General features: G+C 41.5%; 1 protein-coding gene across 1 annotated transcript; it reads right to left on the bottom strand.

Annotated features, from left to right (window-relative positions):
• Positions 1-3,255: 3,255 nt before the first annotated feature.
• On the bottom strand, positions 3,256-15,073 carry LOC133139511 (uncharacterized). The gene is made up of 6 exons (XM_061259088.1): positions 14,781-15,073; positions 10,696-10,731; positions 9,608-9,646; positions 9,301-9,358; positions 8,586-8,665; positions 3,256-3,416 (listed from the first exon to the last, which is right to left on the bottom strand). Exons 1-6 carry the CDS (start codon positions 15,071-15,073, stop codon positions 3,278-3,280), a joined length of 645 nt encoding a protein of 214 aa, XP_061115072.1. The 3' UTR covers positions 3,256-3,277.
• Positions 15,074-15,942: the final 869 nt, after the last annotated feature.

Below are 15,942 nucleotides of genomic sequence, written 5' to 3'. Positions count from 1 at the left end.
ATTCACAACTTGGGGTTAGAGTGAGATTAAATAATGTATTAAAAATATATATTTTAACACAAATTATGTTTTTCATGCTTTCATTTATTTGACTGAACACACACATGACATTTTTTGCACAATGCAATTCACAGATACTCTAATTGACATATACAGTGTTAAAGTGTGGACCACTAACAATAGTACTCTTTTTGATATTATTCAGGATTCTGGAAATCTTGATTCCAGAACATTTTCCCATTTTCCACTAGGTAGCAGTTTAGGGTTTTGTCTGAATCAGGTTCATAATAGTTTTGTTTAAAGGTGCAATAGATACAATTTTTGTGTTAAAACATTGGTACAAGACCATTGTGCCAATCCCTTCATATAATTGAAAAAGGCTCACTGACATGTTGACTCACCCTCAGGTGTTTATAGTCCTTAAATACGGGTTTCAAAGTGTACATTTGTCACGTAAAATATATCAAAATATTGTGCAGCTGTACAACAATTCAAGCTCATTGGTTGAAAATGGGTTCTAACTGCCACAGCCAATGGCATTGGGCTTACTCTCATTATTCGTGGAGCTGCCCAAATTGTTTGTCACTGTCAGCTTTCCAAAACGCGTTTTATATTCATAGACTGTGGGAAGCATAAACAATTGTGGTTTGAGGTTGTCTGTTGTTGCAATCATTTATGATGAAAAATCATTGATGCTAACACAATAATATAAATTGTATTATACTGTATGTCCAAAAAGAGAAAAAAGCCAAAATTTCCAGGTGCTAGGTTTCATTTAATTGATAATACTTCAATGGAGAAACCGCAAAATACATAAGATCATCTTACATTTTATTACAAAAATGCTAAGAAATGTGAAATGTGCAATTAAAATTTGAATAGATTGTGAATTGGATGAATTAAATTTCTTTAAACAGTTATCATGAAAACATGGAAAAGCAGCAAGCAAAATTTTGTTTTTCTGTCAGGTGGATATGAAATCGTGTTTATTGAACTACCAAGGTGATACATTTCCATGTCATTTTATCATGGGTGTTAACCCCTTGAGTATCACCCGTTTTCCTGACACTAGCTTAAAAATGACATACCCAAAATAAAATGGTTACTTTTCTTGAACCCATTTGATGACAGGCATATTCCTAGTCTCTTCTAAAAGTTAACCCTTTGGGGTTTGTTTTCCAAGAGTGAGAATTACTCCAAATATTACTAAAACATTACTGAAGCTCAAACACAGTGAAAGTTGAAGCAGATTATTGGAGCTGTGGCTCATGCGCTTAGAAACACAATGGAGCCAAGTCACAGCACTGGGCATATCCTCTTTTAAATATGAGGACAGTATCACCAAAAATGAGCATTCTCCACTGTTTTTTCTAATCTAGGCAGTTTTCCTAGAGAGTCCAAAAGGCACATGGAAAGTAAATAATATTATGGGACTTATGAAGTGTAAAATAATGCATTTAGCTTACTAAACTATACAACAATTTTTATCCTGAAAAAAAGTATTTGCACTTCCCCTGCCTGTCACACTCAATAATCACAATACCATCTTGTATACAAATGTATTCATTCGAGGTCCATTGATTTAAGTTTTTCTCAAATACCCAAAACCCATCAACAACACATTCCATAATTTCACATGCTATTTATTATTCAAAAGCAGGCTGGCACCTTATTTATAATCATACTGAATAATAATAAAATATGATGGTTAATGTGAACATTAACTGAAGCTCCTGACCCATATCTACATGATTGTATGCATTGCACTGCTGCCACACAATTAGCTGATTAGATCACAGCAGAAATAAGTAGGTGTAATAAAGTAAAAATGTTCCTAATAAAGTGCTTTTCATAAAATGAACTTCCATTACAGCATGACTTCGGAAGCCTGCCCTTCATAATAAAAAGTGTCAGGACTTTTTAGGGCACTGTATTTCAAGCTCTACACAGAGTAGGATTTATCCATGTGTTTTGGGATGATACTTTATACAACAAATGTCTTTTTGCACAAGCTCTTTATTTACATTGGCTTGTGTGTGGGGTTGGGCTGCTCAGGATGCTGGATCGCTGCCAGCACAATGAGGAGAAGATGAGTCACAGGCCATATTCCACGTTGCCCGTCGATTTCCCTCCTACATTGTAACCGATTTCAAATGGTGCTAGAAACGTAAGAAGACTCTGAACACCAGAAGAAATCGGTCAGCCTTGGTGAGAGGACACAGACTGGCATGGTGGTCGCCTTCTGGTGAGTGGGGGCAAGACTATAGAATTCCCATTCCCTCTGCCGCCGACTTTTTCCACCCCAAGAACACTGATTTCAAATGGTGCTAGATTAATCACATATAACACTCTAAGACACCACCTGAAACCAGCTTCCAAGAGAAGATGGCCGCCATCTACAGTTCTAACACTGCTTTTCACAAGGTTCTCGGGGAATGAGGTTCCACACGTAGATGTCTTCGGCTTTGTTCTCTAAAACTCCCAGATCACTGAAAGGAAGACCCGAGGCATAGAATGAGTTTTCACATGTAGATGTTAGCACTGGGTTAGCAGGCTTTCTTCAGCGTTCTCCCAGGTCACTGAAAGGAAAAGCCATGGTTGCATTTGTTATCATATGCATTATTAGTCTGTCTGTACGTTTAAAGCTAGATACTCACCTCACAATTACCTACATGTGCTTAAGACAATTCAGTTATGAAGAATCTGCCTCATTACAGTATGACAGAAATTACACTGTAAAAACAAGGAATTACTCTGCTAAAGCAATGTGCACTCCTAAAATCCATTGGCAAGTTGTGAAACAATAGACATATGCAGACAAATAGCCTGAGAGAAAAAGGCGTAAAAAAATTGTGTTAGGCCAGGGAACGTATGCCTAATCCACCATAGCCAGGTATTTGGTTTGCGGTGTCAGCTAAAGGGCTGTGCAGATATTCCAAGCATGGACTGGCTGTTGCAGAAAAACCTCATAAAATAAAATGGTGTCTGTACTAAGCATAAAGTAAAAGATAAGTGGTTGTCCCCTTCAAAGCTTTGCAGTTAAGCAAGACTGAATAGCAGCACTTCCGTCCACTAATCCACAATGTCTAAAGCTAAGATCCAATACACGGAACTGGACTGAGCCAGACTGGACCTCATCACTCCTGGCAATGCAGGAGTCAAATTCCAGATCACAGACACAAACTGTTGTATAAAAACCTCTTCAAATAATAATTATCCCCATATCATAATAACAAAAAACAAAAAGCATCGGAGTTACTTTGACTCAATATTTATTTTAGTGGAAGTGGTGCAGGAGAGGAAATATTACATAAGTCTTAAAGTCTGGAGCAGCAGGTTTGTCGACTGTGGTGAGGATTGAGACAAAATTGTTTAATTGAGACTTAAGACAGTCTGTCCACCATCTGCAAGTGTTTCTGAAAAGAGACAAAAGAGACTGGATCAAACCCAGTTTTAGACACTCTCAGATCAAACACATTAAACCATCCTGTGTACCTTTCTGATGGCTTGGACCAATTATGTTATCTTTCATTCCTCAGTGGGAACAGTAACTGCATACAAGCACAGTATAGTACGAGTTTTGGTATTCATTCATTTTTCTTTTTTTTATTCAGGAGAAAACTCTGCCTGTGCAGGACCTGATGAAGCCAATAGGTAAAAAGATTTCATTCATTTTCACTTTGTTTTTCCAATTTTGTTACATCAGATGGATGCAAAAGCAGACCATGAACTAGATCATACTTTCGATTGCTTTGGCTGTGGCATTTAAAATAAAATCCCATTTCAGAGCAGAGACAAAGAGATGGCGCTTGTTTACAAACTTGAAGCAATGAAAGAGGACAGTCATGAATGACAGGAGGTGCCCACAAGTTTTTTTGGGTTTTTTGATTTGCCACATCCAATTTCACATCATTCTTTCGGAAGGTTTTGTCATACCTCTCTCCCGTTTGGCCTACTGCTGATCAAACACCTGAGGTTCTCAAAATGGCTGCCTTTTATTTACTAGAAACTTGACACTGAATGCCTGACCCTTTTTCTAAGGGAGAACAATAACCACTGTGCTAAAGAGCCGACAGAGAATCTGTGGAAGAGTGATGAAATACCTGGGCTAAAACCCAGGAATCTTTAATCTTGTAAATCTAGTCTTCCTCCACCTCCATTAGAGGCCAGCCTCAGCAGTATGGGTTTAAAGCCTGTCAGGCTAGATTTTTTATTACTTGACACATTTGAGTATTTTAAACATTCAGATGCAGCTTAACAACATGTTTGATATGTTTGATATGTGTGTGTGTGTGTGTGTGTGTGTGTGAATTCCTAGACAAATCCCCCATATGGATGTACCCTCAAATTAAAGCTGACAATCTGCTCTTTAACCTCAAATTCATTTTTTAAACAAATACAATGCGCGAGAGTACAAAGCCAAAACAACAATTACTGTGCCACTGTTCCAATACTATTGTACCTTACTGTATACACAGTGTGTGTGTGTATAACATCTTGGTGCATTATAGCCTGTTAATGGTTAAAATGCATATCAAGTGAGCAAATAAATAATTAATTCATGCAATTGAGATAACTGGCTCTGTTTTCCTGAATCAATGTCACACAGCACATGGTCACAGTCAGTGGTACAGTGTGTGGGGGCACTGGGCATGGCTGTTGAATGTCGGCATTTCTGTGACCTGAGGCAGAGAACGCACAGCCCAAAGCATGTGGCACAGGTGGGAAATGGGCTGGATTGCGCAGAATATATTTTCAACGGGTGTGTTGCTGCTGGATTCATTCATTGTCAATAAAATTACCCCTTAGCCCTTAAGAGCCATGTGCTCTGTGTTGGGCATACTGCCAATTTCTGTGGTTTACCACTGCAGTGGAAGACGAGGATAAGGATAAGCTAATCAGACAGGATATGCGGATTTGGGCAGTTACCTTTTTCAGAAATTGAGTTTGAATTTGAATTTCTTCAAATTTGGTCGGATTTTCTTCTGTCAGTAGTAACACTGTCTACACTTTAATTATGGGCCAGTTTTCATGTCCCATTAAAGCTATAGCTAAATCGCTAAACGTACTATGACAAATAAATAATGACTATAGAATCTTTATGTTTTATGAACCTTTTGAGACCTAGGGTTTTGTGGTTGAGTCGTCAACGTGTGACGTAATAAAACTGCAAAATGATGATGCCAGATTATTAAAAACACTCACAATTTACCACCCTCAACTCGCCACCATTTCTGTACTTAAAAAAAACAAACCAAAATATATATAAATATACAATTCAGAAGTTGCATGAATAAACACATTGTTTTTGTATTCTTGCTCACTTTTATTGCACTTCCAGCAAACATATTTCTGGTTTGGTTTGTTCAGATGTTTTGCAAATTATTTGGTAAGCATATTTATGGAACCAAATATCCCACCTGGTTATGAAGCTACGACTGCTTTCTGACTAATGTTGTAGTTTATTCTGCAATCCGTTCAGCCATTTTCAAGAAAACAATCTATTTGCCGAGACTATAACCAAGTGCATATCGTCTTGAACTTGTTATTGTGAATGCATTGCTAGGTAATTTCATTACCAAATAAATGTAAAACATCGCAATCTAATCTTCTTCTATGGGGTTTCCTACCCTTTCCAACAAGGTATAATAGACTTACTGTAAATAAACCTGTAATAGTGCTAACTAATTCTGTTAACAATTGTACTGCCTCGTATCTGCCTCATTGGCAGACATTCCCAGCCACTCTGAATGCATGCAATCCAACAATGAAATATCAACAAAAGCACCTTTCACCTTGTGTAATCATGTTTGCATGTTACAGATATAACCCTCCCCTGCTTTCCTGCCACCTTCGGTGATCTCTATGCAAATTGGCACTGCCCGGCCCATTCAGACACAGTTACACACCCCTCCCAATCCCAGCACATACTGAAAGCTCTCTTTTACCTGCACTAAGGACGTGATTGAACACATCTGACTAATCAGAAACATTATGAAATACGGGATCTTTTCAAATGGCTCAGCTCTCTCGAAATATTCCAACTGTGCCACAATGTACATGTACTTTTGTCCCTGTGCTGATCTGCCTGGCTGAGAACTATGTCTTTAGGTCCGTGATGGCTGCCTTGAGCATGTTGCTACATTCTCCATCAGGAGTAGGATCGTACAGAAAACACTCTACTACTATTGCCGTGTGATTTAATTAGGACGAGGGGAAGATGGAAAAAGGCGAGCAGGCAGAGCAGGGATAACAGCACCGTCCCTCCGCTCGTCGAGAGCTTCACTGTAGAGACGAAAAAGACCTGTTCCGACCTGCGCCACACAAAACACATCACCTGCTTTCAGTCCCGGACTGGTACACTGGAGGGGCATATTACTGACCAGGTTTTCTTTCTGTGAGCACAGCAGCAGCTCTGGCCTTCCAAGAAAGTCACTGACCTAGTCAGCGAGATAGCCATGATGCTACAAGCTACAAGGGTGTAGCACTAAGTAACCAGCCAATTCACAGATGAGCAAGTGGCAAATGCAAAGCTCCACATCTCACTCGTCTTTCTCAAAAAATACTGCATCACTTAATTTGCTTCACTGAAATCACTATTCTTTCACAACACCAGCAAACATTTATTTTACAATTAATACAAAAAAACTGGGGACATAAGAAATCTGCAGATATTTTCTAAATTCTTTTTTCTCCCCACCATGTTTTTATTTCCACAGTAAGTGAAAGCACTTACTGATCTCATAGTGCTTTGAGGAGATATTAGTGAGCCTGTTTTTTTTGGTCAATTGACGAGACACAGATGACCCCTCAAGGTAGTTTATCTGTCTCTAGTCACTGACTCAACTTTCCCAGCTTTCATTTTTGGTTGTTTGTTTCTCTACTGCATCGGACCTGTTGCGTAATGTTTATAAAAGATTTAAAGGGACAACCTCCATTTTTACAAAGCCCCTTGAACGACACATAATGTAGTCCTTGCAGGATCACACAAAAAAAATTATGATTTCAATAAATAACATTGTTCATTTTTCAAAGAGGAAAAAAGAGTTATCTGCAGGATTACAACTTGCAATAAAATATCATTGCGGAATCTGTGTAGTACTACCTTTAGGCGGGAGATGTACCCAAGTCTCTGAAGCCATAATCTTTGACAACTTTGACTTCTCATCTATTTAATCACTTGCAGTTTAGTCTTGTCTACCTTGCCTAAATCAGCTTCAAACCCCAGGTTTTTTTATTTTTTATTATTTTTGTCCATCACTGTCATTCAAGGCATACTTTATAATATCCCCACTACATGAGGCCCAATTATCCATTTTGTCCCATTCATCATTTTTGTTGTTGATTTTTTTCACCACAGGATCTCTTCATGCAGAGCAGGGTACAGCAGTTTTCACACTGAAGCACTTTCTCTGTGGCTTTTTCTACAATGAAATCTGCCCGGTGACACTGTACACTGTCCAATCAGCAGTTTGGCAGCGTGAAGCCATACTTTGAACTGAATAGGAAACATTTGTCTATTATTTCCTCCATCCGTTCTAACCTCCAAACTCCCACCAGTCCAGTGCATACTGAAAAATCCATCAACCTTCATTTTAAAATGACATTTTCAAGGTGACACCTTCATTTCGAGCTGCGTTTAACAACATTTATAACAGCATTCGTGTTCGCTATAAACAAACACAGTCACAATCTACATTAATCTGTCCATCTAAAACTATCACAGTGGTCAATAACAGACTTGCTGGGAATTCTTAAAAGAAAATGGTAATGCTTATAAGGACAGAGAAATGTGGTGCACAATTTCATAGAGAGCAGGCACACAGAGTTCACATATTCAAACACAGGCCTCTGATTTCAGTTACAGCATCCAATATTCTGCAAACAACTTCATGCAATGGTATGATAGATTCTACCTTCAGAAATATTAAACAATAAAGCTAGTGAACATAAATGTTATGCAACACAGCCATTTATTTATGAGTGAGGAACAGAAAGCCACCAAGGACATGCTGGTATTAAACTGGATGGATTCATCGTCGTTTAATATCTGTTTCAGGACTCACGCTGGTATTTTTAATAGCTTTTTTCTGCCTGTGTGATATTTGGGGTTTGGCTGCACCATTATTCCTAAAACGGTACTGGGTTTGAGTCAGCTCAGTTAAACTTTCAGTAGCTCCTGAAGGTAACGGCAGTGAACAAAAAGCCGCAGTTTCCATCTGTGCGGTTCCCGAGAGCCTTGTGTACGTGTGTGTGTTTGCATTGTGCTTACTGTACATCTGTGTGGATGTACCCACGTGTGAAGGACACTGCTGCAGATGTGTGCTATACCAGTGCGTTGGGGGACGACATTTTACTCTACAGCAATGCAGCTTCAAAGAAATTCATCTTTCCATCTGCTCAACATGCCACTGAAAGCTATTTCACTTGCTTGTAGCTGGCTAGCCTTTGTGCACGGCACTGACAGAAAAAAAAAATATATATAACTACGATATAAACTCTAATGTCCACATTAGTAAGAGCTAATTGCACACGCCCCGAGAGAAGCACATTCCCACGTGCCGGAGCAGGACTGCGGGCCCCACCTGTTGCTGCGGAAAGTAAAGGCCGTGGACGTTTTTCCGCACTCGCTGTTCCGCTCCCTCTCAGAAGCCGCGGGAACGTCCTGCGAATAACAATGACAGCGCTCTGACTGACAGTTCTCTCTGCTGCAGACGTGCCCTCCGCACAATCCTGCGCTAATCAGTGCCGCGCCACCCGCGTGGGTTCAATCCAAAAATATATTTTAAACACGTAAGCGCAAAATGCTTCTATTTTTCGAGGTAGTCACAAACTTCCTATTCTAATTTTGTATTTTTATATTTTTACTGCAATGAAGACGGGCAGTGGGTTTGTGGGACATGATGTAGGTCCTTCTGGAATGGTACGTTAATTTAGGGTAGAGACGTTCAGCTGTAGATTAAAGAGGGGCTTGTTTTGGCCCTTAGCCTTGCTCGTGAGGATCTGCTCGTGAGGAAGGGCAGCCTTCCCCCCCAGCCTCCTTCACAAGAGCAGGCATATCTGCTCCAACTCCCAAGTTTGTGGCGTCAACTGCAGCAGCGGCAACAGACGCTTGGCAACCCAAAGCGCTATTGCATCAGCTGGCAAGTCTGTGACATCACAACATCCCGAGCCCAGAATATTCAGCTGCACAATGTCCAGTGGGATACTGGCAAATAGCTGTTAAAATGGCCACGCACTGCCATGTCTTGCATTAAGTTTTAAAGTTATATTTAAAAAGACGCATCCAGTCTTACCCACCAGAAGGGGGTAGAGCCAACACTGGGACAGTGACTGCTGCAGTCCAGAGAAGCTCTGTCTAAACAGGGCACAGTGACTTAGGCACAGGCCGCATAGGAATGGATTGTAAACACACCCAGTACAGCGGTCTCAGACACTGGCATGTCGTACACACTCAGTTCGGAAAGACACTTTGTTTATGATATAAATGCAGCACTGCTGATTTGACACTGGTGACTTTGATGGTTTCTGTTTTATTTCTCGTATCCATATTTCTCCCTAACTTTAAACTGAACATAAGCTTTACACTCTTTTTTCACGAACTTACTTGGGTGAGTTAGTTTTATTGATAGATGAACTCGCCAAACTGCGGTTGTGAGGAACAAAGAAAAATTATTGCTTTCAGTTGTTAGGCCTTTACCACAAATAAACTACTGTCTACTAAACTGCTAATGTTGCTGAAATATATTCATCATGGTTTTTTGTAAAACAAATCTGCATTATAGCTCAAAACTTCTTAAAATGGTGATGGCTTGTTAATGCAAATAATAATTAATAGAAGATTAGCCATAATAGAACCTAATAAATCATATCTTCTCTGTGGACATGCAATCAGACCTCTGTGCAACATAGAACTCCTATAAATGACAGCAAGACCATTCAGCCAATCAGAAGAAGCCCTCCACCTGCTTCCCTATGCTTAGCAAATTACAGCAAAAAGGCCCGGCTCTCAGGGGCCCGCCCCCAGCCCAATAGCAGAAGAGCTCAGCTCCACAACTTGATGATGCAGCTGCTTTAGGAAGTCTAGTGCAGGAGAACTGGAAGGCTGCCATTACAGAGTCACCAAGAGAGCAAGATAAACAACTTTTTTTTCTGATCCACAGCCATGACATTTAAACCTCCAGAGCTGCTTTCAGGGGCAGAACAGCCATAGGCGTACACCCTGTACCCCTGCACAGAGAGAGAGAGAGAGAGAGAGAGAGAGAGAGAGAGAGAGAGAGAGAGAGAGAGAGAGAGAGAGAGAGAGAGAGAGAGAGAGAGAGAGAGAGAGAGAGAGAGAGAGAGAGAGAGAGAGAGAGAGAGAGAGAGAGAGAGAGAGAGAGAGAGAGAGAGAGAGAGAGAGAGAGAGGTTGCTGGAAGAGACACATAGAGCCTTGCCCTCCCCAACCCCCTAAAAAAAGGTTCACTGCATCTCTACTTGCATCCGCTAACTACGCAGAAACAAAATGTCCCGGTGCGATAGGTGTTCGAACCCTGCTCTGCCGTGTGCTGGCACAGCCAACATCACTATGGCACAGTCCACTGTAAACAAAATCACAGCAGCAACAGCATCTACTGACACATACTGCTCGGTGCTAGCATACTCTCCGATTAGCTCCTGCCTTTTAAACCAGTCCCCACTCTGCCCATCCATACCAATATGGCTCCACCCACGACTCCTGTCCTTCGCCCCTACAGAGTTAATCATAGGAACAAGAAGGAAAAACAATCAAGAATCTTGCATATAGCAAAACAGTCATTATCACTTACCATAAGGATATGTATCCGATTGGAAGAAGGCAGGCCGAGCACACATATGAATGTATATTTTCAGGGGAACAAAAGGTAATATATACCTTTGTCATTTCAAAAATACCTATATATTGAATGCGTATCTGTGTGTCTGAATACGTGGATAGCTATTACTAGCTGCAAGCAAGGTTCTCATATATCCTCACATAACATAGCCAATATTGTTTACACATAATTACATATATGTGAGCATATATATGCTTCCTATGCCTATGGTAATGTATATGTAATTACTGTATATAACCTAGCAGTAGAAAAACACAAATATTCGGTGTAACCTGGATTATTATCCACAAATGCACTGGCCAATGGGCTTCGTCTCAGTTAAAAGAACCTTCCAGAACAATCTTCTTTCGTTAACCCTTCACCTCGCTCGCGAATGAACCCCCACCTCCTCGCTCACCATCTAAACACTGTTTCCCGACGATGGTAAACTACGTCACATCTTCAGCATCCATGTTCCGCACTATCCCCGATACGCACAACAACATGGACAAAGAGCTAGTTAAAGAGCTGCGAGGAAAGTAAACAATACGACGAAGAAGAAGAAGAATTAAAAAAGGCTTGTTCAGAGTTGCGTCCACTCTCAGGTAGAAAATCTGAGGACTGGGCTCCTGTTATCTTAGCTGCTGTTTTCCCCTCGACGTGAAAACGTGACGTAGCCACTAATCCAAAACCTTGCGCTCTCTCCCTCCCTCTCTCACACTCTATTTTCATCTGGTTGCAGCAGCAGTATTGCTCTTTACAGACATCAACAAAGCCAGTTTCCCCCCCGACACACACACAAACACACACACGCGATGCACAAACACATACACAGACCAATACTCATACACGCACGAATACACACACAACCCGATATGCAAGCACGTACACACACACACACACACACGCGCACACACGCTCACAATCTCTCTGCTTCAGCGTGACGCAGCACTTAATTCTCCAGGCTTTCCCCCAGTGTTGTAGATACACAACTGCAGCTTCTTGAAACACTCGGGCCAGCAGCGTACTGCCACACAAATACCAAATTACAGCTACAGTTAAAGGGCCACAAACCCTGGGTTCTCTCACCCTCCCCCTCTCTCTCTCTGTCTCTCTGTGTTACCCTTAAATCGGCGCTCTCCTCTCTTCCCTTCTCCTTCTCTCTCCCCCTGCATTTCTGCTGTTTCTCTGTTGCTCACAGTTGCTCACTCTGTTTCTCCCTGTGAACTGAGATGACTGTGCCTTCTTGGTCACCTGACAGCCGGCTGGTTTTAAAGGCATACCGTCCCCCTTTTAGAAAGAAAAACAAGAACAACAAAACAACAACAGAAAAACAAAAGGAAAAGGAAGGAAAAGGCTCCAGCGGCAATCTGTGATTTCCCTTCATCACCTCCCACTGACAGACAGCCTAACCCCCACCCTCCTGTCCCAAGCCTTAACTCTTCACTGCTCCTGAGACCCGTTTGTTTCAGTTTATTTAAGCTTCTGTTTGCCTTTTGAGATATTTAATAGTTTTTTTTTTTATTCATGTTTGATTTTATGCTATAAAACCATTCCCACAGGAAGTTAAATGAATCCTTACTTTGTTGTTATGCTATGAATTGTTTGTCCTTTCTCAGAAAAACCAGAGAGACTGATCCAGTTTTGTCATTGAGACTGGCACATTATTTTTCAAAGAACTCAGCTGACAGGACAAATATTGTATCTTATATTTTAGGCCACTGTATTTTCTAACAGGTGAGTTTTATTTTAATTTTATTTTAGCCCTGAGGCTGAGTAAAGTAGCTTTTTTTTGTACAGCAAAAACTGAAGTGCCAGCATGATCGCCTTATGTATGCAGTTTGTGTGAGATGGCACATATTTAATGCATTCACTGGAATTTCAACATCTCCTTCAAAGGGACTAAATGCACCTCTGTGAAGACTCTACTTCATTGTAAATGCGACTTTAACATATTAATCATTGACAGCTGGTGAATTTTTAAGCACTGGGCTTTGGTCAACAGCTTCTGATAACCGTTTTCCTCACAATGTTTTCTCTGGCTGTGGCACAATCCCCAGGGGTTTACGGCTGTTAGATTTTAATGAAAGTATCATAGCTATGCAGATTCTGCCCATTAATTCAGTCTGTCTCCTGTCTTTGAAATGGGCTGAACTACAAACAAGTGGTCAAACTTTCAACTGCTTTTTTTGTTTTTCCTGAACACAAGACAAGACCATGTTTGCTGTGATGTGAATCCAGGTCAGATATTTCCAATTAGCTCCTCCGTCTCAGAATCGCACGCAAAGGCTTGGGCGGCTCTTTGTTTTTTGTTTTTTTTAACATGACAAGACAGTGAACCTTAATGCTGACTTGCATACTTCGCTCCCTGGTGTTACATGGTTGTCGCCATGTTGGAAGGATGAGCTCATTAGCACAAAGCCACAATGAACTTAATATTCAGACTTAGGCTTTTATTGAACTTGTGGCACAATTTATTTATTTCCCCAGAACTGACTGATTTGCTGTTGTATTACAATTGTGACTTTCTTGCTCCTGTAGTTTTTTTGCCTTTGGTTATGACAGTGGCAGACTATCAAGCCTTCAGGGTCTAATAACAAGACTATGCAATAGCACCACACAGGTATGAAACTGAAGGTACTGCATTTCTCCTGGAATATTTTTGACCGCCACAAAATCATTTGATGTACTAAAAATATGAGTAGAGCAATGTAGGAAGAGAGAGGCTTTAAATAATGCTGAATAATGAACGGCAAATAGAATGATTTAATATTCAGCTTCCTGGGGGCTTTGCATGTGTAAGTCTCCGACTGTTTATTTTAAGAACTGAATAATTTGGCCTGAGTTAATTTATTTTAATTGCTTGCTGCATCGCACATAAGGATCGGTCAGAAGTACCCTCTCATCTCTGGATTCAATAAAACTTACTTTTGGATACCAATTAAAAGCAAGTGTTTATTCCATTTATTTATTTTTTTACTGAAAATGAACTGTCAAATTTAAGGACAAATTTGCACTGAATCCAGGCCATTAACAATGGTTCTGGACTAATTTTCCATAAACACACTTGGAGTGATATGTTGGGCCATATAGCTTGCACCACACCCTCACTTAATATGAAAATGTGGATTAGTAGGTGTTTTCCCTAGTGGAAAGCACACACTGTAACCATATGACAGTTTAAGCAGATGTCAGGACAAGCAGTAAATGCAAAAGCAACAACAAGGGCTGTGGTAGAGGGGGGAGGGGGTGGTTTCTGTCAAGGAGAAAATCTAAACATTGACCACTTGGTATTGCTGTTTGCCATGTAGCAGTTGGCTGGAGTCTGAACGAGGCTTCATAGAAAGAGGAACATTGCCAACTTTCTCGTTTTTGCGATGGCAGCTGTCACTCATTAGCTTGTATCTTGGCAAGGCTGAGGAGGAGAATGTCATCCCAGAATGCACTGCCGAGCCCAGCCCACTGTGTGTGTGTGTGTGTGTGAGTGCACATGTGTGTGTGTGTGTGTGTGTTTGCACATATGTGTTGTGTGTGTGCACATGAGTGTATGTGTGTGTGTGTGGATGCGTGTGTGTGACGAAGAAGAGTGTAGCACATAAAGCTTATGTACATGCTATGCAGAGTAGCATGTAAGCCTCTTAGACATAAGAGCTCCGAGATAATTAATTGAGATAATGAAGTCAGATAAAATAAAGTAATACAATCTAAATTAAAATAAACACCTTGAAATGTGGTAAGGAACCTACCATTTAGAAATATGAAATGAGGCGCCCAGACACAACTGTTTCGGTGCTTCCAAGCATTAGACGCCATTTGCTATCGTGGCATTCATTCAAATGAGGTGTTGGGTTGCAAATTAGGTAGACCTCGCTCTTAAATTGTGCAGTTAAATTTCTTTTTTTCTTTTTATGTTCTTGAACATGATCCTGTCTGTAAAAAGGCACAGGAATCCGGTGTAAGCTGTCCCTCTGGCCTTAACGCTGTCCTCGGTGAGGACGGGCAGTGTTTGGAGCAGCAGCCCAGGGAGGCAGCGCTTGGGCGGCCCGGCCTCTGTGGAAGCCCGTGGCGCTGTGGCACGCTGTGGTGGAAACATCCGGACAGACGCGCCAAGCTGCAGCAGCGCCAGGAAACAGCTGCTCGCCCGCGTCACAGACACCCAGACCACAGCGCTGTGGCGCTGCTGAGGGGACATCTTCTGTCCCGGGGAAGAAGCGCTGCCTTTGTTTCGCCCCCACATCGCCGTCGCTTTCCTCTGGAGTGGGGAGCTCATTCTCTGCAAGTCCCTCTAACGGTCTGTGGCTGCTGAAGTCTCACTCTCAAAGGGTGCAATTAACGGTCTGGTAAAAATACACACTGGTCCTCCAAGAGGTGTGAGCCTGACTTGCATTTCACTTAAAGGGGGGGGGTATTGAAGCTACCAGAAGAAGACAGATTCCTATTGGTTCAGCAAGCCTCTACCTGCGAGGAAATGGCTAATAAGGGATCAGAGTTATCAATCGCTGTTTTCTAATAACATACAGCTTAGAAGAAGCGGGTTCACGCTTATTTAGATTCTTTCACCTTCGTGATACTCTGCAGAAAGTGCCTCATGTTAAACTTCCCAAAACACATCTCCAGTCTCAAGAGGTGTTCCACACAGTACACAAACAAAGCCCATGAATAGCACAGTGGAAATCTGATGTTAAACACTGTGACTCCAACAAGTGAGACATGCACAGGCTATCATTCTTTTTCTGTGTCGCCCTGAAAGCAGCACACGACCGCTAACAACGCAGGAAAACGCGCCTCCTCTCTGGCATCTATTTATACCCCGTCATTCACCAGACGGCCTGATAATTTTAGCAGTGTCATCTCTCGGCTGTATTCCACTTCCTAAACTTTAATCTCTCGCTAGAGAGGCGGCCGGTGCTCCATTTTTGTAAATGAGCCTTCCACATTTCTCAAAAGCGCCATTACGCGCCTGGACCCTGGACATGACGCACTTGTGGGCTCTCTCATTAATCTGAAAGCCCCAGAACGTCAGGCACAGTCCATGGCCCCGTTCGGCTAAGTGGGTTCAGGGGACAGCAGACAACAGTGGTGTTCCATCAGCTCTGTAAAAAGGGA

This window comes from Conger conger, chromosome 10 (genome assembly GCF_963514075.1).
Source record: "Conger conger chromosome 10, fConCon1.1, whole genome shotgun sequence".
In the NCBI taxonomy this organism is placed as follows: Eukaryota; Metazoa; Chordata; class Actinopteri; order Anguilliformes; family Congridae; genus Conger; species Conger conger.
This window is presented reverse-complemented; position numbering and strand designations above follow the sequence as displayed.